The sequence below is a fragment of the Pundamilia nyererei genome, unplaced genomic scaffold, assembly GCF_000239375.1.
Source record: "Pundamilia nyererei isolate P.nyererei 1_Seehausen unplaced genomic scaffold, PunNye1.0 scaffold00166, whole genome shotgun sequence".
Lineage (NCBI taxonomy): Eukaryota > Metazoa > Chordata > Actinopteri > Cichliformes > Cichlidae > Pundamilia > Pundamilia nyererei.
Genome location: NW_005187567.1, coordinates 195,925 through 222,202, shown reverse-complemented (window position 1 = coordinate 222,202; position 26,278 = coordinate 195,925). Strand labels below are relative to the sequence as shown.

At 38.8% G+C, this 26,278-nt stretch overlaps 1 protein-coding gene across 1 annotated transcript in view; it reads left to right on the top strand.

The window, feature by feature from the left end:
* myom2b (myomesin 2b) overlaps positions 1 to 23,648 on the top strand; it is a 35,435-nt gene extending 11,787 nt beyond the window's left edge. The window contains exons 14-48 of the mRNA XM_013914012.1: positions 101 to 201; positions 2,086 to 2,174; positions 3,364 to 3,414; positions 3,615 to 3,779; positions 4,184 to 4,345; positions 4,554 to 4,695; positions 5,294 to 5,493; positions 5,911 to 5,964; positions 6,104 to 6,231; positions 6,469 to 6,652; positions 7,002 to 7,176; positions 7,283 to 7,404; positions 7,508 to 7,695; positions 7,946 to 8,072; positions 8,196 to 8,374; positions 9,164 to 9,278; positions 9,578 to 9,740; positions 9,863 to 9,969; positions 10,979 to 11,023; positions 11,409 to 11,545; positions 11,943 to 12,087; positions 12,612 to 12,674; positions 12,941 to 13,008; positions 13,997 to 14,110; positions 14,227 to 14,314; positions 15,365 to 15,403; positions 16,277 to 16,382; positions 17,037 to 17,103; positions 17,519 to 17,615; positions 18,434 to 18,470; positions 20,077 to 20,099; positions 20,190 to 20,245; positions 20,321 to 20,410; positions 22,630 to 22,755; positions 23,113 to 23,648. Coding sequence (XP_013769466.1) covers positions 101 to 201; positions 2,086 to 2,174; positions 3,364 to 3,414; positions 3,615 to 3,779; positions 4,184 to 4,345; positions 4,554 to 4,695; positions 5,294 to 5,493; positions 5,911 to 5,964; positions 6,104 to 6,231; positions 6,469 to 6,652; positions 7,002 to 7,176; positions 7,283 to 7,404; positions 7,508 to 7,695; positions 7,946 to 8,072; positions 8,196 to 8,374; positions 9,164 to 9,278; positions 9,578 to 9,740; positions 9,863 to 9,969; positions 10,979 to 11,023; positions 11,409 to 11,545; positions 11,943 to 12,087; positions 12,612 to 12,674; positions 12,941 to 13,008; positions 13,997 to 14,110; positions 14,227 to 14,314; positions 15,365 to 15,403; positions 16,277 to 16,382; positions 17,037 to 17,103; positions 17,519 to 17,615; positions 18,434 to 18,470; positions 20,077 to 20,099; positions 20,190 to 20,245; positions 20,321 to 20,410; positions 22,630 to 22,755; positions 23,113 to 23,322 — 3,963 coding nt within the window. The 3' untranslated portion in view covers positions 23,323 to 23,648. The remainder of the gene's footprint in view (positions 1 to 100; positions 202 to 2,085; positions 2,175 to 3,363; positions 3,415 to 3,614; positions 3,780 to 4,183; positions 4,346 to 4,553; positions 4,696 to 5,293; positions 5,494 to 5,910; positions 5,965 to 6,103; positions 6,232 to 6,468; positions 6,653 to 7,001; positions 7,177 to 7,282; positions 7,405 to 7,507; positions 7,696 to 7,945; positions 8,073 to 8,195; positions 8,375 to 9,163; positions 9,279 to 9,577; positions 9,741 to 9,862; positions 9,970 to 10,978; positions 11,024 to 11,408; positions 11,546 to 11,942; positions 12,088 to 12,611; positions 12,675 to 12,940; positions 13,009 to 13,996; positions 14,111 to 14,226; positions 14,315 to 15,364; positions 15,404 to 16,276; positions 16,383 to 17,036; positions 17,104 to 17,518; positions 17,616 to 18,433; positions 18,471 to 20,076; positions 20,100 to 20,189; positions 20,246 to 20,320; positions 20,411 to 22,629; positions 22,756 to 23,112) is intronic.
* Positions 23,649 to 26,278: the final 2,630 nt, after the last annotated feature.

Sequence of the window (26,278 nt, the reverse complement as noted above, 5' to 3'; positions counted from 1 at the left end):
GTACCTCTGGTGCAAATTACTGACCTCTGTCATCATTTTAAGTGGGGGAACTTGCACAATCGGTGGCTGACTAAATACTTTTTTGCCCCACTGTATTGTTTTGCTCAATTTTAGGTATAAAGATGGAATGATCCTGGACTTGTCTTCTGGAAGATATCTGGTTGAAGCAAAAGGTGGAATCCACTCCCTGGAGATCCCAAGGTACATTAAGTTCAATAAAGGTTAGAGTTTTTGAACATATTTTTATTTATCTGCCACCAATTTACTAATAGCAGTCATCTCATGGGATTTTATATTGTAAGGTAAAGACCCCAAAAGAGAAGAAAATCCAATAATACAGCAGTCCAGCACAATAGTGGGAAAAACGTTTCCCACTATGGTGCATCTTTCTCACAAAGGGCTTTTCCTTTAACTTTGAACTTTAAGAATGGGTCACAATCTAAAACTCCCGTCTCTTTCTGTCCATGTCTGTACGGCTCTCTCCCTCTCCTTGATGTTACTTTTTTGAATCTACATTTTATAAGACATCCCAACTTTTTTGGAAATGGGTTGTAGTTTGCTTGTACTTGTCTGCTTCTGTGTTTTCTTAAGATGAAGTGCACTGAGTTACAAGGCCACTGGTCTCACTGCCCAAATATCGGGATTAAGAATATGTAGCGAGCCATTGGAAATCTCCTCCTCCTTAATTCTTTCAAGCCCCATGCACAAAATTAGATCAGAGATGTTTACCGTCTGTCACCTGAAGGTGTGGGCGGGCTGTGTAGTTAAAGTCAGGGGACTGGAGCTTATCCTACTCTCCCTCCAGTCTGTGGAAGCTCAGCTGTTCAAGTGCTGACCTCAGTGGTACGTGATACTCTGGGAATCTTTCAGGCCACCGCTGTTTCCTTACTTACACACTGTACAGCCAGCAGTTAATACTCCTTGGAGAAAAAACACCCATGAAGCACATCATACTCTTGAGTACTGCATTCTTACCATGACTTATGACTTTTTAAAATAGCTAAATAATTAAAATAACAGTTACCGCAAAACTTTAGCATGGCATTAAGCAGGGTTAGAAATAGACAGCAAGAAGTTATGTTATGTATAGACACCTCACGAGTCCTACACCTACACACTGTATAGCTTAAGTTATTTGCGACTTAATGAGAGTACATTCGCTGTTCTCCCCCACATTACTTCTGCAATTTATGCTAATAACATCCTCTTTCATGACTATATCAGTTTATTAATTTGTCAAGGGGTCAAAGTCTCATGTCACATGCTAAAGGTGTGACATACGGTTGTGGAAAAGTGAGCGGTATGAGCAGAAACAAAAAGACCACTTAAGTTTTGCAACTTGCCAGAATGGCCAAAGATCTGTAGCTACACTGCTCTATAGAAAACAAATCCAGTAACCTCTATGTAAATATAACGTAGAGAAAGCTTAGCAGACACAGTGCTTGTGATGAACTGCATTGCAGCTCTAACATATTGGCAGATTATAAAATCCGCCCACACAGAAGATACAATTAACCCCCTGCCCTGTGACCTTGTTTCCAACTCAAAGGACTATGCACTGAGTATTCTGCAAGCACTGCTTTGTTTGTCAGGTGAGATTTGGCACATGGTGTTTCCTAAAAGGAAAGCTGTGGGTCTAAACCAAAACATTCTCTGAATAAGTAAACCAAGCATTGTTAATTGAAGTGTGAATGGAGCTTTACACAATCTGTGCTCTGTCTTCTCCACTGCTGATTATCCCTGGCAACATGAAGCATTCATGTGGGGAATAATTGCTTATTTGGTGAAGTGGATTCATATACGCTGTTGGAGAAAATGCACAGTGGCAATGGGTCAGTAGAGAGCAGTTAGTCCTGTCAGGGCAGATCTTCTAATATGTAGCTCACCTGCTATTTAGGCAGTTTCGGTAATTTCACAGATGACTGTAAAATCCATAAGATTGCCATGAAGTCCCAGAATTTAGCTAAGTATGCTAAGTATGACACAGTGCTCAATCACCATTTCGTTTATTCTTTAATCTGTTGCAATCTGTTGGGAAATCTTTTGATCAAAATGCAACCATTTTATGTTTATTCTGTGTTCCAGATGCTCAACTGACGATACAGCTCAGTACACTGCTATGGCTGTAAACCTCCATGGACAAGCCTCCAGTCAGGCCTCCATTATTGTGAAGAGTAAGCCATTCAATCTGATAACCAGAGGCTTTAAGTGTAAAGCAATGGACGTGCAACAGGGTTGCACACGCTGACTCTCATACACACACAAGCCAACCCCCAAAACTCTAGACCAGATGCAAGAACGTAAACATTTGTTTATAGTTTAGTGTTGCTAACTGAGTTAGCCAAAGTACCAAAACACCCCAAGTCTGCCACCCATTCGCACGATCTACCACTCTGTTGCTACGATCCATAGCTTGCCTCAATCGACTCAATAAAGACTTTGTGAAACCAGTGCTATACTTGCGACACTGAGAGGTTAACTTACATCAGGGACTGTACACTTGACAAGGTGTACACAAACTCTTGATATGGAGCAGGCAACATGCCCAGACCAATTAGAAGAAACCACAGTGATGTGTGAGCAAAAGCGCCGCTTGTACTCCATAAATCAAATTCCAGTAATTATTTAATTGATGCTGCCTCACGATCATATGCTATGCCTCCAAGCAGAGAATATCCAACTTCCTTCGGTAATGATATTTCAAGTTGGGTTGATAACACTTTTGTGATTATTGTGGCAAATAACGATGAGACTGATTGCTGTAAGCAAAAAGGGAACTCTGTGACAGGAACTAGGTCTAACTAGGAAACCATGGACGTGGTTTTACAGTAGCAACCTATTAAGCACAATAATCGAAATACAATCACACCCCAAATCATAACCCACTATTCTCTAAATAGGAAGGCTAATTCACTATGGGACCATATGTTACAAAATCAACCCTGATTGTGCAAAACAGGATTTAAAACTAGCAAATTAAAGCATAACTTAAACTTGGGTTAACATTTGTGTCACTTCCCCAATAAACTTCCATACAATCAGACCCCCCACCCAACACAGACACACACACAGACCACAGGATTCTCCTTTTGCTGACTTTGGTTTCACTTCTGAGACTAGAGGCTACTTCACAAAGTGTCTATACCTACAGCTGAGTGTTTACTATGAGGAGTTACTTGTGCAATTAGAAACATTTCAACAAATTTCATGTAGGGTTATTTTACAATAAATGTTATTCATAAAAAAAGTAATCATATTTAGATGAATCATGCAAATCTGTAACTGCACATCTGTATTATTTCAGCTGGCCGTTGCTGCCAATCACACACAACGTTTACTGTTTTTTGTTGTTTTTTTGTGCAGGATTCAAGCAGGAGGAAGAGTCCTGTTCATATGCATGGCTGCCTTATGAAGGTAGGCAAAGTAATTACCTCCAGAGAACATCAGCACTAGATTTTAAAATACTCATAAATTACAACTGTAATACAATTATATCATTTAATATGAGTTAACATAATATTCCTCTATTCTCCTTTCAAAAGAGCGTGTGAAGCAACATGCTGTTACCACCAGTTCTACTATCTCTTTCATGTTATCTCTCTTCTTTTCCCCAGCTTCTATGCTTCCAAAGATCCATTACACTAAAATCCACATTACTTTTTTGGAGATGTTTGGACCAGTGTTTGCTACCGAGGGTGAATCTGCCACCCTTTCTGCTACCATGACCCTGGAGCCCAACCTGGCAAACCTACAGCCTGAGGCACAGTGGTACAGAGATGGTAATTGATATAAAATAGCACTTTATGATACAGTAATTACCCTATAATTGCTAGTAATATATGCTAAATGCCACAGTGACTGCCTGACCCAATCTAGCCGACACGCAGCCAGAGGCACAGCAGTGGTAAAAATTAGAAAATGTTATGGACACTATTTTTATTGCCTATTAATTATACCAAAAGCAGTTAAGTAGACTCAAGTAATATCACCCCAAATTTGTGAGCCGTTTCATTTGCTACGTGTGTGTCTGAGGTATAAAAGAAAATTCTAGCTTATTTTTGTTGTATGCAGAAAGGCTTTATTTACTCAAACTTGATGTTTCATTATTTTAGCATTTTATAGTTGAGGTTCATAAGAGTTATGCGGTGAAGCTGAGTCAATGAGCCTGTCTCATTTTTCCTAGACACTCGTCTGTTTGACTCTAAATGGGTGAAGATTGAAACTGGTAGAGGATTCAGCAAATTGACTCTTCCAAATCTCTACAAAGATGACGAGGGTCTCTATACCCTGCGCATGGTCACTAAAGGAGGCACCGCAGAACACAGCGCCTTTGTCTCAGTCGCAGGTAAGATGAGCCAAGCGTTGGACTGGATAAGATTAACGTATTTCTAAATCCAGTTTGGAAACTGGAGCTTAGATTTTATGAAACTGATACGGTTTTGCTGTCAACATAATACTTATTCTGCTAACTGCTAATGCTAATTATTATTGCTTCTTATTTCTTATGAATAATGTGATTATTAAAACAATGCACGTCATCACTTCCTGTCTAGATGGTCCTCCTCCAGTCCCTGCTGCACCTGGTGCTCCTATGGACATCAAGATCCATGATGCCAACAGAGACTATGTCATTGTGTCATGGAAGCCTCCTAATACAACTACAGAGGGTCCAATCCTGGGATACTTTGTCGACAAGTAAGAGTTACTGGTATAAACGCCATAAACAGATAAACTGGCCAGCATAAAGACAAACTAATTACTTTAAGTAATCCTATTGAGCTTACTTGAGTATCAAATTACTGTTTTTTTGTCTCAAGGAAGAGGGGCAGTCCATGTTCTCTTTATTGCACATAAAATACACAGCTGCTTTTGTTTATTTCTTCTGTCGCTCATATTTTAACCTACCTAAACAGAGCAGGAATGGGCATGCTCTGCTACCTATTGGCTGCTTTTCATTCTTTTTCAATCTGCATTTTTTTTGCTTAGCAAGCTCTTTTCCTGCTTATGTCTTTTTTTTTGTCTAGCATCATAATGAACAGATAATTTCAGCACAAGTGCTTTCAGTGAGGCTCCAACAGGTACACTGTTCTGATCTCATATACCAATCAGCATTTTTTAATAATATGGTAGCATACACAAAACATAAAACATCCATTATAAACTTGTACACATATTACTCTTTGCAATAGTTACATGTTTATAATGACTCCATGCCATACCAGTATTTTGTCAGATCTTTCTCTTTGCATTCATCTCATTAACTCTGCGACATTCTCATCTTTTCTCTTCTTAGATGTGAGGTTGGAACTGAAAACTGGACCCAATGTAACGATCACCCCATAAAGATCTGCAAATATCCGGTGTCTGGGCTGTTTGAAGGGCACTCCTTCTACTTCAGAGTCAGAGCTGTTAACTCCCATGGAATCAGCAAACCTTCTCGTATGTCTGATCCCATCACTGCAATGGACCCCACTGAGTTTGAGAGGCTTCACGGTGGGTTTAACTACACTAATACAGAGAAATGTCTAAGCTCACCTTAAAAATACAGTGTTTTGAAGTTTTGCCATGTGTCATGTTGTCATTATTGTAGTCACTGTTGTTTGAAATTATAACTGTCTTCTTGTTTCTTGCTAAACAGTTATTCATGTAGAATTACAATCAGCCCTGATTTAAAGCACATAATAAAAAACACATTATGTAACTAAATTATGTCATATTGTACTTATCTCATGCTTTTATTTGGGGGCAGGTTAGACTTGTAAAATACACACTAATCAGTCTATTTTATAGCATTAGATACGGTACATGTTCAGCTCCTATATAAACAACAAATTTGTATTTAAAATGATCTCAAAAAAAGGTCACTATCAATCACAAACACATGATGATCATCTCTTTATCTTCCTGTAGCCAAAAGGCTTGGAGGAAGACTGGATATCGTGTCTTACCATGACGAAGTTGAAGGTGGGTTTGAATTGAAGTTGATACATACATGTTAAGCAATTGAACAGATGTACGCAAGGAAGCGACTGGTTCGTGTATTTGTTACGCCACATATAATATGTATTATATTTTTAACGTTTTCAGTCTTGTTTCTTTGTAGCTGAAGGAAAGCCTCCAGGTGTTCCATCAGGAATTAATGCCTCAGAAACAGACAGGACCTATGTTGTTTTGAGCTGGAAAGCCCCAGCGTACACCAGCAGCGCTCCCATGTGGTACTACATAGAAAAGGTAACAAACAATGTCATATTCTAATTCACTGACTTCCCCCTCAACAGTTGTTTATAGTTTGACGAAGCAGTAACAGCAGTTTTTTTCTCCTTTATATTATGCAGCTGCATTAACTTGTGTTCCTAAACTATTTTTACAGGTCTTCTGTATAACACATATAGAGACAAGCCTTGGAAAAAATAAAATACATTTTTAAAATGTAAACAAACTTGCTTCCATGTCTCCGTCTCTCCACAGTGCATGGCAGACAGTGGCGCATGGCAGCGCGTTAACACCCAGGTCCCTATTCGATCTCCTCGTTATGCTGTCTTTGACCTGGCAGAGGGAAAACAATATAAGTTCAGAGTTTTGTCTGCCAACATTTATGGGACCAGTGAGCCATCAGAGCCAACTGGACCTATTCAGACTCAGGAACTCAAAGGTTTGCCTCCATTTTTCCTTTCCTGTTACACAGCAGTAGTGTTTATTATGACCAATTACCAGTTGCAACACCTTTAATTGTATTTCTGTGTTACTTCACAACAAAATGTGGTGTGGGTGATCTTCTGAACTGCTTACTACAAAAAGTTTTCAATATGTCAGCTGAGAGATTTGTTTCAAATGTTTCAAACATGAAGCTGACATAAAAATTATGGTCAGGTGTAAGAGGGTTGTGGTATAGATACTGAGTAGCAGCCACTTGAAAACCAGAAGAACCTAATATAAAGTATCCTTAATTGTAATTACAGTATTATGTAGCTATTTTTTATTTATTTTTTAATCAATTGCAGGCGTACCATCTGCTCCTGGTCAGGTGATTGCGACAAGGGAAACAGATACCTCTGTCCTCATCCAATGGGCTCCTCCAAAGGAACCTAATAATTTGATTGGTTATTACATTGACCAGTGTGTGCAAGGATCCAAGAATTGGACCTCAGCCAATCACAAACCTCACAAGAACGCCAAGTATGTTTCTAGCGACACACAAACACACTGTTGGGCTCAAAAATTGATTTTTTTCTCTGGCTGCTTATTACACAATGGGCTTTGTGTCACGTTTGTGTCTCTTCAGGTTTGTGGTTAGTGGTTTGACCACAGGAGAAACCTACATGTTCCGCGTCCAGGCTATCAATGAGCTGGGTCTCAGTGATGAATCCCAGGAGTCAGCACCTTTGACTGTTAAGGCTGCCCTTAGTCAGTAATGCCAAATATTTGCTCACTACTGCAGATGTTAACCATGATAACTGCCCCAAACCTTTTCATTTTAAAGAATTAAAACTCAATACTGTTCTTACAGCCACCCCATCTGCTCCTTATGACATTGCACTGCTGTACTGCGACGGCCATTCAATGATCCTGAACTGGAAGAAGCCTCTTCGCTCTGGAGGAGCAAAGATCAAAGAGTATTATGTGGACAAAAGACGTAGCGGAACAACCATGTGGAGGGAGGTTCATATCCCACCAATCACAGAGAGAGTTTATAAGGTATTTGGACTCTTTTTATAACATTCAAACATCAAAACAAACAGAAGAGGGCCACAATTTTGCATACATACTTGCATACTCTTCTTATTATATATCACACAAAAGTTAAGATACATATTATTTTATTTGGGATGGTCTGATTATTTTGTGCAAAACTGGCCTGTTCATCTCTGAAAGTGGCATGTCCATTTTGTTTAAATTGATAATGATAACTAGGATTTTAGTTAACCATGTAACATTTTATTAAAAGGTGGAGAACTTGACAGAGGGAGCAGTCTATCAGTTCCAGGTTTATGGAGCCAACCTGGCTGGTCTTGGACCAGCGTCCAAACATTCAGAAGACCTTACATGTGATGCCTGGACAATGCCAGAACCTGGTTAGTAAATTTCACTTTTTAGTGACTGACTTTAAACTCTGAGTCAAAAGTGAAGCTTTTACACTTCTAGAAAGATAAATATGGAATTGTTGTTCTTCTCCTCTCATCATCTGGCTCATATAGGCCCAGCCTATGACCTGACCTTTTGTGAAGTGAGAGATAATTCATTGGTGGTTGAGTGGCAAAAGCCTGTCTACACTGGTTCTGAACCAATCACAGGCTACCATGTTGAGTATGCCAAGAAGGGTACTGCTAACTGGATCACAGCCAATGAAAAAGCTGCCAGTCACCGCTTCCTAAAGGTGAGGGTATCACTGTTCCAATCTATGAATCATAGAGGTTATCCTCCACTGCTCATCAGAGATTTTACTCAAGCACGCAAGACAAAAGAAATTGGAATAACGCTTTTAATTTACAATATAACATATAGGTTAGACTAAATGTTGGCACTGCTGAAACAAGTGTAAAATGCAGTGCATGATGTTTATTATGTAACAGTGTGTTTCTTCATCTTTACTGAACTTTTTTTCCCCAAAACATCAATTTTCATCCACTTTTTCCAGCACTTTATTTACCACTACCAAAACTGCAGCAGTGTAGGTACAAAAAACTGTGTGACACTGACATCTAGTGGATGAAGCAAGTAACTACTTGGTGAAATGGTACAAAAAGAAAATCTGTTAAAGGTGAATCACTTATGTGTGATAATGGAACGTCAGTAAAGTAAAATAAGACAAGAATAATTATAATAATACCAAGACCATTTAGTGATCTAATAAAAATATGCTTTGAAACAATACGGATTACTCATGCATTATTAATATTTAGGGTAAGTTGCCTAAAAGAACAAGGGGAATTATAATAATAGATCCAGCTGCTGCTGGGCTAAAGGATGATATATTTTACATTCATTCACAGCACCAAGTGATCAACAAAATAAATAGTATTGTTAGATTCAGAATAGAATATGCTGTTATTATGTCATAATTTATTTACCTGTCAATTTTGCACAGGTTGAAAGTTACCACACCCATTTACAGACGTTCACACCTCCACTCCCCCTAGCAACAGATTGTCTGTTTGTGTCCTAGGTAACAGGTCTGGAGGTGGGCACTACCTATGTGTTCAGAGTGCGTGCAGTCAATGCTGCTGGAGTGGGTATGGCCTCAATGGCCTCTGACCCTGTGACTGCCAAGGCCGTGGCAGGTAACATTTAACAGCAGACAGAAACTGAATACCTTACTATTAGAATATTAGGGTATTAGAATTCATAAATATGTGTCTCCAAGTTCCTCTTTGTAAAGCATACAAAGTGCTATGGTTTTGCTTTGAGTGAGTGTTGCACTATTGTTGACAGTGGTGAAGGCAAGAGTTTAAGAGTGAGTGGACACATGTGATATCAATCCATCAAATATCAAAGCTCACATTAATAGCTGTTTAGGCTTTCTGGGCATTAACTGGAGACAAAAATGAGTCTAAAAACTATGTTTATCTGTGTGTTGAAGGTTCCCAGGAGGTGTCCTGTGTGGTGGATGAGAAGTCAGGTGACATTGTTCTGTCATTCGAGTCCTGCCAGATAAACGAAGGCTCCAAGTTCATCTGGAAGAAAGATTATAAAGAAATCACAGATTTCTCTAAAGGGGTAGTGATTAAATCCGAGGGCACCCAGTAAGACCACAGTCACACACATATATAACATGCATATGACATCAAACATTTGCATTCAATTTCAGCTTGAACAATCTCTCTAACTGTGTGTGTCTGTGTTTCTTTTCCGCCCTCCACTGCAGCTCTAAGCTGATCTTCAAGAACCCAGATAAGGAGGACTTTGGGACGTATTCTGTTTCTGTCACAAACACAGAGGGAGTGTCATCCAGCTACACAATCTCTAATGAAGGTGGGTTCAATTCATTGCTAAGTAAGGATGGCTCTGATGCTTAGGCACCCAGTCAACTGTCATGAAAAATGTGAAAATCTGTAAAAGAATCTGCAACTTAGACTTAATGAAATCTCTCATGTTTATGTTTATTTGTATTCTATACTCATGGCTCATTTGCCCTTGTTGACTTATGGTAATTTGCGATGTTGCCTTTATTATCTTAATCATCTCATCGCATTAGTTTGCATTCCATATCCGTTTCCTACCTCTGTTAAACTATTGCATGCAAATACCACTCATGCCTTGATCGTGAAAATTTGAACAGCTGTAGAGCAACACCCTAATAACTACATCAAAAGCGCAGACTTGAGCCAAAATCAAAAGAAAACTGTATCGGAGAACTAAGGCAGTGTGTAGAATGCAATAAAAGATGAAAGCAGTGAGAGCATACTTAAAAACAATCAGCCTGGCATGTAGGCAACAAACAATTTCATTACACAGCTGATGATACTAGCAGAGCGCATTATTTCTCCAAGCTTGGGGCACTGAACATGTTTTACCACCAGATCTTTGTGGCAAAAGGATTTCTGTCAGAAAGCTTCACAACGCTTTTCCTTCTATTGCACCAGTTTGCTACGAGGCTATAATACGTGGCTTCCACTGATTGCTTCCCATTCGGCCTACAGTTATTCCACTGTAACTCGCAATAATTTCTGAATTTCTAGCACGCAAGTATTCATTCATTTCAGTTATATCACAGGTACTTGGTGAGGCTCCAATAATACAACAACTCATAATACAGGCTGTGTTTCAGGGTAAGCATTCAGGGCCAGTTATGAGTCACAATGTAATTTTGTTCTTTCAGCTTTAAGCTTCAGTTTTAATGTTTTTGTTCCTTGATTTTCCTCTCCCTGACTTATCTGGTACCTCATCGAAGCTAATGGTAAAATTAGACCAATGTATAAAATGTCACATGTATGATAACTGCATGTCTGTGTCTATAAAATAATGTGTCTGTGCCTTATAGAGTTGGTAAAGATGCTGGCGCTCAGTTATGATATCAGACACCCAGGTAGGTACCTTTGGCTGACTCTTTCAATCTCTCTGAGTTTCTCTCTCTTTGTCCTTTTTAATCTCTTCTTTAAAACTTTCTCCTCTGAGTCTTAATCTGCCTTACCTGCTCACTTCATTTCTCGTTCTCCCTCTTTTATGCTTTTATTTTTCTTTCTTCTTCTGCCTTTGAAGATTTCTGATTTCTTTATTTTTTTTAGGGGCAGATTTCTCTTTTTATTTGATCCAAAAAAAAAAAAAGAAAAAAAAGAAAAAAGTCTTACCTGCTTTTGCATCACATTGCCTAAGCTCTTCTCCTTCTCCTGTCCTCTCCTCCTTCGTCTCCTCATTAAACAAGGACAATAATGTTTTGAAACCCCTTACCCTTCCTCCCTCTTGTCCTCTAGTCATCCCGCTGAAGTCTGAGTTGGCCTATAAGATTCTGGAGAGAGGCCGAATGAGGTTCTGGCTGCAGGCTGAGGAGATTTCTTCCAATGTCACCTACAAATTCTTTGCAAACAACAAGGAACTGTCTGGAGCTGATGTAAGATACATCTTAGTTTACCCGCAGATTGTAGTCAGTTCCTACCTATGCCACTCTCCCTATGCAGTACTTGAAATTCATGGGTGTAGAAAGTCATGCAAATGGAAAATGAAGTCCAGAAAATGATATATCAGTTAGCCAGGTAGTCTTCTTTCAGCTGTAATTTTTGCGAGGCTCAAACTGAAAGGTCCCAGAGTATGGGCTAAACCATTTAAGTGAGCCTTGCAAATAAAAACAGAAGAGATGAATGATTTATATTCTAGCTTCAAGGTGAACAACCTACTTTTCTATCAAGACAATAGTTCAGTCAGCTGTTTTTAACTACACAAAAGTTATGATAGTCACAAAGTCTGTCGTCAAGTAGGCTTTTTAAAATTACAACTCTATTTTTCTGCAGCCCAACAAGATGGCTCATGACGTCGCTACAGGGATCATTGAGTTCATCATGGATCATTTCACTGAGGAGAATGAGGGGACATATACCTGCCAGATCACAGATGGAGGAGGAAAGGCACAGAGCTCACTGGTTCTGATTGGAAATGGTAAGAGGGGCCAAGGTTTACTGCTGTCCTACGATCAGCCTTTCAAATGTGGTTCCAACCCAGTCGGACCCCACAAAACCTGCAGTATCCGACTACATTCAACAAAAAAAAAGAACAATACCCTCTGGACTGTATTTTTATTTTTATTTTAAGTGGATGTGTGCAGAAAGAACTTATCACAACCTCTTATTTTTCAGCGTACTAATTAGGGGGTATGCTGTCAAGCCTAAGCCAGGAGAAACACAGACATGTAGCAGAGAGTGTATAGAATGGGCTTTTTTGTATGACAGTAGACTTAGCATCTGCTGCATTAGAGATCCCATTATGGAAATGTATTAAGCCCGTTAGTGTAGAGAAGGGTTTGAACTTCATGTCTATAGGACTCCCTAAGACTCAACTAAAGATGCTTGATTTCATAAATTATGATTCTGCTCTCATATGGGGGACCACTAAAAAAAGAATCTATAGCAACACTTTGATCTTTTAATTATTCTCCGTTTATGTGTATCTGTATGTGCACATAGCTTTCAAGGCAGCACTGGCTGAGGCTGATTTCCAGAGGAGAGAGTACATCAGAGTCAAAGAGGGTAAGAAATACAAAACATCATCCAATTTTAAGCTTGTAAGAGCTTTGTTCTTAATTTAGCCTGAGACCAGCACAACACTATGTTACCCAGGAGATAACTAATGAGTGAGCATACAGGAGAGAAGTACACTATCTTTACATAAACTCTCGAGCTGCAACCTTAAAACCACACATCAGTTAATACAGCTTATAACAAGGTTCCTCAAGTGTTTTGTAAAAGCTTATGTCCATTTTCAAGGCTTCCTCTCATGTTTCCTTTCACTACAGGCCCCCACTTTAGTGAGTTTCTATCACTTCAGATTGGGGATGACTGCTCTGTCACTTTGGTCTGCAAGGTAAACACAGTGGTACTCGATATTTATTGAATATTTACAGTCTGACAAATGGGAGGCTCACTTACTGAGCAGATATTCTATGGAGACTAAGTGTGGATGCCACAGTGCTGCGTAACGATAAGGTCCAGACAGATAATAACTCGAATTGTCACGGTTTTTCCTGCCCTTGTTAGAATGAAGTATATTATCAAGAACATTTTAAAATTAAAGTGGCCGTTTATATGCTCGGGGACAGTTAAGTTGACATCAGCATATCTTTGATTTATGCAGAGATATAGTAAATATATGCATTCATTATTTGACTGTTGAGTATCAAAACAGAGTAAGCTTAAACATCAACCAGTTTTCAGAAAAATGCTCTACTTCTAATATGGGATCATTTAGGGTATAATATGTTGCAGAAAAATATAAACAGCCTCAAGTTTTTTTGGTTGAAAGACAGGATTTACGTTTTAATCCATCAAGTGGGTGAGAATTACTGCAAAAAGTCGATGAGGTACAGTTATGTGCTAACATTTGGGAACCTCTGGTTGACTTGTTGACTTTTGTAGGCAAGAATAAGTGTACTTGTACTGCAGCAAACAGGCATTTTAAATAACCCCTTCTTCAAATGCTAATGCACTCTTACCATATAGTTCATTAACTAAACAGCCAAGCATTAAACTGTGTTTTACCATTTTCTCCGATTAGTATTATTTTTATATTCAGAAAACAAAAGCACCAATGTATTAACATTTAAGAGATTTGTTTTTCACTTTAATCCGTTTGCTGCAGGCATTTGCTTCCTTTGTCTTTCAAAAGCCTCGTCGACATCTCTTGATTTTCCTAAACTACCACATAAACAAGACTTTATATACAGCACATCACTGGTCATCTGGATTTGCATTGTTCGATGAATTGTATAAAATATAAAGTGTGTGTGTGACAATAAAACTTCACTTCCTGTTTTTCGAAAATAATAATACGCAATTTTAATTGATTTTAACAGGTTGCTAACTTGAAGAAGGAATCAGTGTTTCACTGGTTTAGAGAAGACACGGAGATCATCCCGGATGTAAAACCTGACCTGGGATCAGGAGTCTGTAAACTGCCAATTAAAGAGGTAAGAGCACACTGTGGCACTAAAGACTATGTTTTTGTTTTTTCCCAACGCTGTCCTCATGGTGTGTTTAAAATTGACAAATCTGCATTCCCTATGTTGCACTGTTTCTTCTCCAGTTTTCACTGAAGACAGCAGGAATTTACAAAGCCACCATCAGTGATGACAGAGGAAAAGATATGAGCCAAATAAACATTTCTGGAAAAGGTAAACATGTTCTCTATTTTTGCAGTTCATCTTACCGCTTAATAAAAATGACAAGTTCACTGTCTGGATAGTTAGCTTGATGTCTTACTGAGCAAGTATAATTGTTTAACTACAGTATATTATTCTTACAAAAAGAATAAATAAAATGCTTGACATGGGGAAAAAATGTTATAAACTGTTTCTTTTTTTCACTGATTTTTCCTCAAAAGCAGCAGGATACAAAGTAGATATATTACCATACTGAAAAACAATTGTTCCTATTTTTTCTAAACAAAACCACAACACAAGAAAAAAGGAAATAATAAAAAAGCCTCGGTCTACAAATTACATCTTGAATGATTCATAAATTATGATTGGTGCCAAAACTGTTAAAATTAGTCAGAAACATTTTTTGTCAATTCCAAAAGGCAGCTCCCCTCCAAAAATATCTCGTCTCCCTTTTTTATTCTACGTGTCACTTGTTTGAATGTAACTATTTTGCATGCAGTTTGATCTGCTATCCAAAATAGCTCAGATTGCTTGATTTCCAGTGCGTTAATGTTGTTTTACATCCTGATGTCATAGCCAGTGGGACCCATAACCTCTTCATTTCACTTAGTCTGATATTATCTGGTAACAGACCCAGAACACTTAAAACTGTGAGTAAAACAACTGATTCAATAGGTATAATAGCTTCCCAGAATAACACTTCATTTAAAAAAATAAAAAAACCCAAAAAAACCCACTTTCTCAAATTCCTCACAGATGTTGATGTGCCTAAGTTTAATATGTTTGATATGTGAAGATGTTTATATATGAATTAACTGAGACTGAGCTTCACATGAACAAGTATGCCAAGAAACAATCTGCTGAAAGTGTACCTCACAAAACAAATGCAGGTATTTACACTGTTTCACTATGTTGGGTTGGGAAACCATAGAGTAACAGATTCCCATGTTTTCATTAAACCTTCCTTACTGAGCTCTGAATGCAGCCACCAGAGAGCAGCATCATGCCTTTCCATCCTCTTGGCTCCGTCTCTGACCCCGTGTTCCTCTGCCTTTCTTCTAGTCTTTGACGATGCCATAAACAAGCTCAGCCAACTGGCTGGTAAGTCGCTGCATTCTGCACATAGACACACACACCAATAATCTCATAAAGAGACATCCATGTTAAAAACGGTACGACACACCACCAGCACCACCCTCTACCCACTGTAGGCATCCAGTTCAAATTATCTAAATTTAACATGGCACCATCAAACCCCAGTGATGAGAGATTTGGTAGATCCGTCATCAGGCTGATATGGGTCTTGTTTTAAAAACCCTCTGCTACACACACACACACACTTATCAGCGTGTGGCAGAAGTTGTCATGCTGGAAGCATTTGGCCATCGTGCCATCATGTGGTGAAATCACTTTAAAATTCCACTGCGCTGTCACAGTGACAGTGTGGAGGAGCATCTTACTCCTATTTTAAGAGACAGTCACTTGACAGCTCTGCAGCAACTGTTACAGCAGTGGCTGCAGAGGAGAAGAGGGTTCATTACTGTGATAATGGGAAACCATGGTGATGTGACCAGGTGGATGACACACTTGCCCACTTGTAATGTGCAGTGAGGAAAATCCGACACAGACATTGTGGAGTATAAAATGCCCTTTTAGGTATAACGGCTTAAAAAAAAAGTTAATAAAACCTGTCATGGTTGAAGTGCTTTACTGAGTGCCAGGATATAAACAATCTGCTCTTTGCTTCATTAGCAGAATTTTCCTCTCCAAGCTGGACAAAAGGGAATTTCAAAATAGATCCTACAAATGGCTGAAAATGGAAGTTTGTTTTTATTCAATTAATTCATCTCTGCATGCAGTAGCTTTCACAGTATAGTGAGGTCACAGAGTCCAGCAGCTGCAGGAAAACATGTATTTCACTTTGATTTCAAACGTGGTCCTCACAACCTCCATCGCCTCCATTACCTCCTCCAGGAGCCAGTGCAGCAGAGCTTGTGATAAACTGCACAGCAACAGGCATTCAGCTGCAGTGTCACATGAAGTATTACACCTCAGAGATGAACATCACCTGGTATCATGGGTAAGGAATTAGATTAAACACAGAATTAACACCGCCTCACAAATACAAACATAATACCAAATAGTTGGAGTACGAAGATGAAGGTAAGGAACGGAGGAAGAAAATACGCATAACTCCAGTATTTGTAGTCCTGGTAGTTGTTTTACTAGAGTATTCTTTTAAGTCCACCTATAAACATGCTGACCACAAACGCATTATTCTGGTTTTCCCTCAAGTTAAACTGCCGCGAGTGGGAAAAACAATAAGCCGCATAATAAAACTTCTGATGGGCTATTGGCAAGTGGTTTCATTATCCCTGTTATTGCAGTAAAATTGCCCCATTTTGTGACAGAAATCACACAGCTATTATTTTCTATAGAGAAGGAAGGCTTTTCTGCACTTAAAAGCACTCCAGTTCACTCCAGAGATTATAAAATGTTAAAAAAATGGGTTCATGAAAGAAAAAGTGGAAAGAACAATGAAGTAAAACTGAATAAAAATTATGAAGCTTTTATTTTAAAACATCTCACTGTCTTTTCTGTGGGTTTGTGTAAGAGCAAGAGGTCGGCATGACATTAGCGAGGCATGTAAATATGATTTTCCATTTACCTCACTCGCTCAAAAAGAAACCCCCACCACACAAACACACACTAACCTCTCTTTTCTTCTCCTCAGTGAGACTAAACTCTCCCACAGTGACAAGATTGTGATTGGTGGAACCCCGGCTATGGCAACAATGGAGGTATTATCATCTTTTATACAAAGCTGAACAGTATATGCTTCGGAGGAATCTCACACATCAGTAGCTTTATGACAGTAAAGCACCTCAGACATTGGTGCTGCTGCTCGTCTGTGTTGCTTGTAGAAGTCCTCAAAGTGTCTTTGCAGAGACGAGGAAACTTTGAGATAAATTAAAGGGATAATCACAAGGGAAAGCTAATGAATAAAAATGGTTTAAAATTCATTAAAGTTGATTAAGTAGCGTGTCTTCCGATTGTTTTGTCAGAAAGCTTTATAATTGTAATTAGCCTACCTGTTAAATTAATCTCATTTTAAATCATAGCTCAAAACACGCAAAGCAGAAATAAATACCAAGACACTGAGTTGATGCCTCTGCCGTCATGTGGCTGATCATTTTTTTGCTGATTGATTCACAGGTAGTTGAACCAGTGGAGAAGGACAAGGGCAAGTACTCCATCGTGATCACTGACCCTGAAAACTCACATAAACGCACACTGGACCTCAGCGGTGATGGTCAGTACTTTCAGTACTTTTCCTCTCTTATTTCCTTCCCTCCAGAGTTAATTCCTGTTTTTATCGATAACTCTGTAAAAAGAGGGTAGAAAATAACACAGTCACTTGTTTTTATGGCTGTCTTTCAGCGTGTAGTCTCTCTGGTTATACTTCAGCTAGTCTTTGAGTATGAAAGTCTCCAGTTTCATACTGCTGCTTGTGAGTTACATACATTTGAGTGTGGATCGGATTACATACACAACAATGCAAAAGTCTTGAGCTACTCTTTATTTCCCTAATCGTTTGAAAGACAGAAAGCTTTGAAAATTTTTTCTTTGGACATTAGCTGCTTTTCACTCATTTTCTGGCTAATTATAGAGGAGTGGTTTTTTTGGTTTAAACCACCCAACACTGACCTATGTATCATTCAAGCATAAAAATGGCCACCAACTCAACGGTTGAAGCAGTGTTGTGTCTACACATAACAGAAAAATTAGCAAAGAACCATTTTTAAATTGTACCTTTAATAATTACTGCGGCTCAAAACTTTTGCACAGCACTGTATGGAAAAAATCTCCATTAAAACTTCTCAAATTTACTTTTTTGATTTATGACACATTCATGAGTGTTATAACTGAAAGGTGCATTCCTGTATTACCACCATTTTAAAACTATTAATTTCTTTTAAAAAAATGTTACCATGTTCATTAGCAGGAAAAGGGAAAGATTCTGTTTTGATATTATAAAGACTATTTTGGTTCTAGGTGTGTCTAAATTTAAAGGAAAGTAAACTGGCATGTGCTGTGACAGTGACTGTTTTCTGTTTTTGTGTTTAACAGTATATGAGAAAGCCTTTGCAGAGTTCCAGAAACTAAAGTAAGACTATATTCTCAAAGCTGTTTTCTTTTTTTTTAAATCTTGTGCCTTTATGTGTCAGACTGGCTCGCCTAATGATGAATCACTGCTTCCTTCACATTTGCTTCATAACTGTGAGTTTGACATCTAATAGTTCAAAGTAATGATTTCCCAGGCTACACTGTGTTCACATACAGAAAACAATAGTCTTGTTTTCCTGCTTCAAATAATGTAAAGAATGAGGTTTTCTATAAATACACGTATATTCGACTCTCTCGTTCTGATTGTATTTGAATAGTAAAACATCTATTGGAAATTTCATTAACATTTGTTTCTCCACATTTCAAACAGTGCAAAGCCTTCAGATCATTTGAGACACTGCAGAAGGATTGTATGAGCCTTTGTAACCACTATATGCTCAGTGTTAATCAGTGTAGATCCATGCATTGATTAGACTTGTCACTTTAAAATATCAGTGCACTCCTAACTCCAAACTGCTACACTAAAACTAACTGCTTGTTTTGAATATTTTAGTTGTTTAATTAGCCTGTGCTTTGCCCTGTAAGGACCTGTGCAAGTCTGACTCCGGATTTAATCCCAGAATAAAGTTATGATTTTCAGATTAGATCACTATATTATTTGATGACTTATTCTCCTTTTTCTGTGACTGAAGAAACTGTGTGTATGCTTTAAATCACTACTGCATGAATGTAGCATGCTGCAAATCGAATCAGACGCTTCCCTGGCACTATTGCATGAGCAGAATCTAAAGAGCTCCAAGAGGTGTAAAACTTCTGCATGCAAGTATGTTTTTTTTTCACCTACAGCTACAGTTTTGAAAAGTCTTGTTAAATCACTGCAACTCGAGTTGCATAAATGATCAATACAGCATTAGGAAAAATTACCCTGCATCTTTAAGTTGAGCAAATTCAAAAACTCCAAGGCTGGCTGTCTGGAAAGAGTCCAGCGCATTATAATTTGAGATAAAAATCTTGGTTAAAAATAGAAGCAGTCAGGTAGCAGAGATCCTTTGGGGTCTGTCGGCTAATTGGGCCAAAGCAAACCCCACACCCACACACACATTTTGCAAATCCTTTTAGGAAAGGGATTGAGACTGCAAACACTAAACACTGCATGCAGTGTGGAAACCATCCAAATCCCTTTTCCAATTAACATTCAAAGAGAGACATTTAAGCACAAGACTTTACAAACACATTGAAACAAGTGACACGCTGTTACCCTTTTGATTGAGCATCAACTTGCCAAGAGGAGAGCAGAGTTTCCCCAACCATCTGGTCCTGTGGCTGACCTCTGGTCCTGCCATGCTGCTCCAACAGCCCTCACATAACAATATCATTTTTCCCCAGGAAATATACATGAAACTCCTGAAGTAAACAATATTAAAAGGAGGTTTGGCTGTAAATCTAAAGCACCTTGTAGCACACCATCTGACCACTGTTAGTTAACCGTAAGGAAAAAGAAAAAAACAAAGAAAAAATGATGTGTGGTCAGAGCCAGGTAATGAAAGCTAACCAGAAACGACTTGGCTAAAGTAAAACTTGAACTAAATAAAGATTTGCTAGTGACAGAATTTATATAATAATACAAAACTGCTTTGATTTTTCAGGGCCGAGGCATACGCTGAGAAGAGTAAGTTTATCCTCCTGTTCTCCTTTATATAATAGCTTAATATAATAAACAATAGGAATAACCTAGAATGTTAACAACTGTTTGTTTTAGACCGTGGTAAGGTGGTGGGAGGACTGCCTGATGTGGTCACCATTATGGAAAAGAAGGTAGGCGTGTAAGTGTGTGAAACTGCATGCTTTCGGTCTCATTTTGCTAATAGATATTTTTTATGCTTTCTGTAGACTTTGAGTTTAACATGTACAGTGTGTGGAGACCCCAAACCTCAGGTGTCATGGCTGAAGAACGGATCGGAAGTCGAGCCTGATGATCAGGTAAATGTGTAAATGTGTTATTGGAGTTATGTCAAAATAAATTTCACAACTTGTTTTCAGCTAATTAAATTGTGTTTGCAAGTCACATATACAACCAGTTCATATTCAGACGGGGCTTTGTACTTTTATTTGATTCCTTCCCGATAAATACTGCCTTATTCTCTGACTCTGTTTAACCTCTTCAGAAACTCAACTCCTCCCCTCCTGTCTCATGATTAATTGTCTCATTAACCATACACAATTACAACATAATGTTTCTATTAACTTATCTTGTGGAAATTTCACACTCAGTATGTGTCTACTAAAATATGCTTCATGATATCATGTCTCCAGATTCATTTGATCAGATAATGTCTGTTCAAAAGTCAATGTCTATAATACTTACCATGATATTAAAACCAGTATTCATATAAAATAATAGCAGTAATTAAAAAACTATTTCTGGTAATACTGAAAGTGGTAATGAAGTACTTTCTAAAAAGCATGCTTCATGTATATTTAAATTAGTACAAATGATTAGTAGTAATAAAATGCACAATACCCCAAAACCATTGATATGCTTTAGTTCCTTGTTAGGAACTTCATGAATGTGATGTTGTCCCTATTGTGTCAAAGCCCTTTTTATACATTCATCAGCCACTTTAGTAGGTACACCGATTCAAGAAATTATTAAAGTAAATATTTAATCAGCCAATGGCAGCAACGCCGTACATTTAGGCATGTAGGGGGATCAAAAGGGGGAAGAAAGGTGAGACTTTGAATGTACATGAGCAGGGTTATTTGTGACAGACGAGCTAGTCTAAGTATTCTGATCAAAAATAGAAGATCAACAATGGAGTACGTTTGGGAAGTGGTGGAGCATGAGATTAGCAGCATGATGCCATCATGTCGATATGAAACAAAATCCCTGATGAATGTTTTAAGCATCTTGCTAAAGATGTTATGGCTGAAGACAACAGGATCCAATCCAAAACTAGCAACGTATACCTAATCAAGTGGCAGGTGAGTGTATTTACCACTGAGAGCACCAAGATTTAGGAAACTACACTACGCTTCTATACTGACCCCAAAGTCAGTATTATCAGCACAATCCTAGATCAGTAACGGAACAACTCTACCCCTCATAACTCATTAACCTACTTGCCAACCAGAGTACAGTAAGTCTACAGTCTGTCGTTAGTCAACGAAAGCTCTTTCAATAACATCAGAATCCTGCAGCTTCTACCAGCTTTGAAGATTTAAGTTTGAGAAACCCCGGTCCAGGAGGAATTTGTGTTCAAGTTTTCTCCTTTATTCATTCCCTCACCTGCTAATAATCTGTCTAAAACAAGAAGCGAGGCCCTTGTTGATGAGTTTTCCAAACCTCTAGAGTGTCTCTCATGCACTTAGTTACAACAGAGGCTTCTCAGGATGCATGAAGATAAATGAAAAACAAACATGAACATAAGAAGATCCAGAGAATTTTATATCTAATCCTCATGTTTGACTCTGGAAGTACACAGCATGTCAATTCGAGTAGTGTAATAAGCAGAAGTTACTATTTTTTAGTCATTGTCAGATTTTATAATATCTGTATTATAGAAATGACTGTAATTAGAATATTTTTTTCCCTGAATAATACACAGCTTAACCTACATTGGTCTAGTAAATTAATGCATTTAACCAAGAACACATAGCATGCTAATGGCTACCATTTTTAGGATTTTAATCTACTAGACCGTTTTATTTCTTGTAATTAAAAGGCAAGTGTTTCTCTTAATAATGTAATTAACCTGCTGAAAGTACCACTCCATAAAATGTATAAATGTCCAGACCTTACAAGTGAGTGGGCAGGTACAAGAGGCAATTTAAAATGTTGGGCTCTTGTCTGCACCACTCGTAGTACATGGTACAATTCAGAATAAAGTACTCTGTGTAGACTAGAGTATCAGAGACAATATACAGTAGGTTTTTTTTGGGTGGTCTAAAAAAATATGGATGGGGCACATCTGTATTGCTTTTCAATTCAATTTCACCATACTTTGGTTGAGCGTGGTTGAGTGCAGCAGAACAGATAAGACAGGAATACATCATTAGTCCCTTTGTCCATTCAGCCCATGCACCAGTGCTCAGCTTTTGCTCATGCTGCCACTTTGAGTAAGGCATTTTAAAGAATAAATCATGCTAAACTCCCTCCACTGGCTTTCTCACTTTTTTTAACCTCTGAATTCATTTCCCAGTATGTGGTCTCCCTGGACCAGGGCAAGTTTGCCAGTCTGACGATCAAAGGCGTTTCCATGGAGGATTCTGGCAGATATACCATGATTGTCCAGAATAAATATGGAGGAGAGTCTGTGGATATAGTGGTGAGTGTTGCCGCTGTGTAACACAAATGACTGAATTTACTCTGAGCCGTCATCTGCAGCAGAAATATTTTCTTTCCATTGGTGCCCAACATGGGGATATATTTTGATCGCAGCAGCACAAAAACCTTACACGGGCCTGATATTTGACCTTGTTACTTTTGCTCACCCTGATTTTGACAGAATTAATATAAAATAATACAAAATCCAAATTTCTCTAAAATTAAAAATACCTAAATAATTTCTATTGATGATGCAATGTGCTGCAGCCCTTTAAACAATCCTTTTGTGTTCACCGCTGTAGTAAATGCACGTATGGGTATTAACATTATGTCCTTGTCTCGCTATTTTTATCTCCAGGTCAGTGTGTATCGCCATGGGGAGAAAATCCCTGAGGCAAAACCAACTCTGACCCCTAAAACAATCATCCCACCTAAATTACCAATCGAGATCCCTCAGCCTAAGACTCAGCCTGCTCCGAGCGCTGCCCCTTCAACTCCTAGCCCTGCCGCTCCTAAGGCAGCACTGGGAAGAGGGGTGAAGAGTCCTACTCCAAGTCGGAGGAAGTGAAAAGCAAGGCAGAAGAAACGCAATCACTGGTGCACAATTAGAACACACATAGCTGAGAAGCCTTTATTGGTGTTCTCTATCTGGACTGAAATGGAGCTAATACTCTTTGCATTAAATTAGAGCATCAAGAAAACCCTGACACATGAAATAAATCTTGCAATTGTGATGGAAAGAAAAAAATTGTTTCAATGTGAAATCATTGTATAAAATTATACTAGAATAATAAAAAGCTAGGCACTATCTAAACATGAGGAAATTAGAAATTAATTGAAATGAACTCGAATAAAGCTACAAATTGAATAAAACTTTCTGAAGAAAGAGTGAAATGTGTTTTAAATTCATTCTTGAAGTGTACAAATGACACCGCATGCAGTATAATTAAATATTAAATGGCTTGCAAATTACAGGAACATTGCCCAAAGTTAACTGACTTGAAGCCTCGATGCACCTTGGCACAATATTTCATATTTATCATAGTTAGGGGGAGTTTAACATGTTAGTCAAAACTTTTCCATAGGTATTAAATTGGGTTAAAGTCTAGTAAGTACAAATCCCAAAGGAGACCAGTAAACATTAATTTCATGCCCTATGGATGTGGGTTTTGTCCCCTGTAACCACGTGACCCATCCATCTTTGTTGTCATGCCACCAAAATACCCCCACAGCATACCAAAACCATGGGATCCCCTCACTGTAGAGTTTAAGAGCTTTCTCTTTAAATTCTTATCTGTGTCACAGAATATTTCAAGTAAACCAGAGAGATGGTCTGCTCCATCAAGGATTACTCTAAACATAGTTTAAAAAAATGCTGTGTTATGTTACAAAGTTGCTAGGGCCACTAGCTTTGACATGCCCTCACATCACTAACCTGCTGACTATTACCTGCATTTTTGATGGTGTCTAGCACCAGATGTTCTTGGTATAATCACATACACACCACTCCCATTTGCCTTTGATTATGGGGCTGAGGCAAGTTTCATTATGAGCCAGTGGAGAGAGGTGCGCCCTTCTTGTCTATATTTTTCTGAATATGATCAGTGGTTTGGCTCAGTCTCACAGTCATTTACATATTTAAATGCACAAAAACAACACAGGCTTAGTATCACAGCTCACAAGATCAGTGTTCATTTTATGTTGTTTAAAGGGAGAAACCCCCCCCCCCCCCCCCACACACACACACACACACAGACACGCACCTTTCATGAAGAAAAAAGGGACAGAGAGAAATAGGTCAGGCTGTACAAAGTAGTCATTATACTGCCACCTCAACAACACGGTCAACTGATGACTGCAAATGTATAACACCATCCTCCTTAAGATCACCATGGTGAACACGCTGAAGATTAACTGGCAGTGAATCACCATTAAGTAAACCAGAGCTGTGAAGCGAAGCTGTCATACTAACGCTGCTGCCTCTCAAACCGTCATTACCAAATTTTACCTAATATTAACTCCAACTGTTAGCAGAAGATATGCATTCTGCCTTGCAGCCAAATATGTTCAGTCCTCCTGGTCATCAGCCAGAAGCAGAAACAGACATGCTATAAGTAGTCAGGTTTAAAGACTTGAGCCCAAGTGCAGGAAGTTGTGATGGCAGAGCTGATGAAAGGATGGCTGATGAGATTTGTGGTTCATTAAAGCTGATGAGAGGAGCAGACGGAGAAGAGGGAGGGAGGGGCGCAGGGTAAAGTCATTGTTTCTGTGTTTGCTGTTGCTAATAAAAGAAAGCGATTACACTTTGCTAGCCTGTTTATTCATTCTGTCAGAGGAGAACAAGAGACGGGTTGTGAGAGAACTGAGTAATGGAGAAGGCTGGAAGAGAGAAACTGAGACTGTTAGGTTCCTCATTTTGAGTGTTACTTTTGTTGCTGATGCGTCTGCTTTGGCAGCATGAGACGAGTCTTGTCATGCTTGTTAAAAACTTGTGAATGAGCTGAGTGATTGGATGAAGGGGGGGTGGGGGGTGGGGGGAGTTTGTCTTATTTTCCGTGCTGTTGTGTTTTGCCTTGTTTTTTTTATCCCTTTGGACATGAAGACAAACTTCATCATGCCATAAAGTGTTTATATACACTAAGTGTGAAAGGAAAGGAGACAAGCTTGTGTGAGCGATGAATGCAGATAATTCAGTGTTGTGTGGCAATAAAGGACTTCTGAAGTGTGACAGAGGGAGACAGGAAGGGAAGGCTTGAGTGTATCAGAGAGAGCAGGAGGAAGGGAAAGGGAGACAGATCTGAATCATTTTGATGTTTTGCTGATCATCTGCTGTGAGATCATTTTCCTGACTTTTTAATTAATTTTCACATTTTTAATCAACATAATTACAGAGAATCCAAATGTTGCCATGGCAACCACTTTTTAATTTCAATAAACTTGGAAAATGACTCGTCTCTGCAAGACACACGGGTGAGCTGTGCACTCACAGAAATGCAATATGCATAGACACACAACCTGATCACAAACACACTTAAACACACAAATATATAACACACACACACACACACACACACACACACACACACACACACACACACACACACACAAATGTATATATAGATGGCTGCTATCTAAATGGAATAGCTAGCCAGTACTGATAGCATGAAATTGTGTTTCCAAATATAACACCGTGTCATTGGAGTGTACGAGTGTGTGTGTCTGTGTATGTGTGCTAAGAAACCAGACTATAGAATATATATTTCTTTGCAATCCTCCACATGGGGGCACTATGGGAACATGCACACACACATAAAGACTCTGTGGCTCACTTTTAGGCACATGCACAGCCTCGAACTTGCTCTCTCGCTCGCTCTCTCTCTCAAACGCACACACACACACACACACACACACACACACACACACACACACACAGGCCTGTCCTAATTAAAGCAGCGCTGTTCAAACAATGAGATAAACTAGGAGCAGAGACATTTTGTGGGTGTGCACTGACACAAAGCCACATT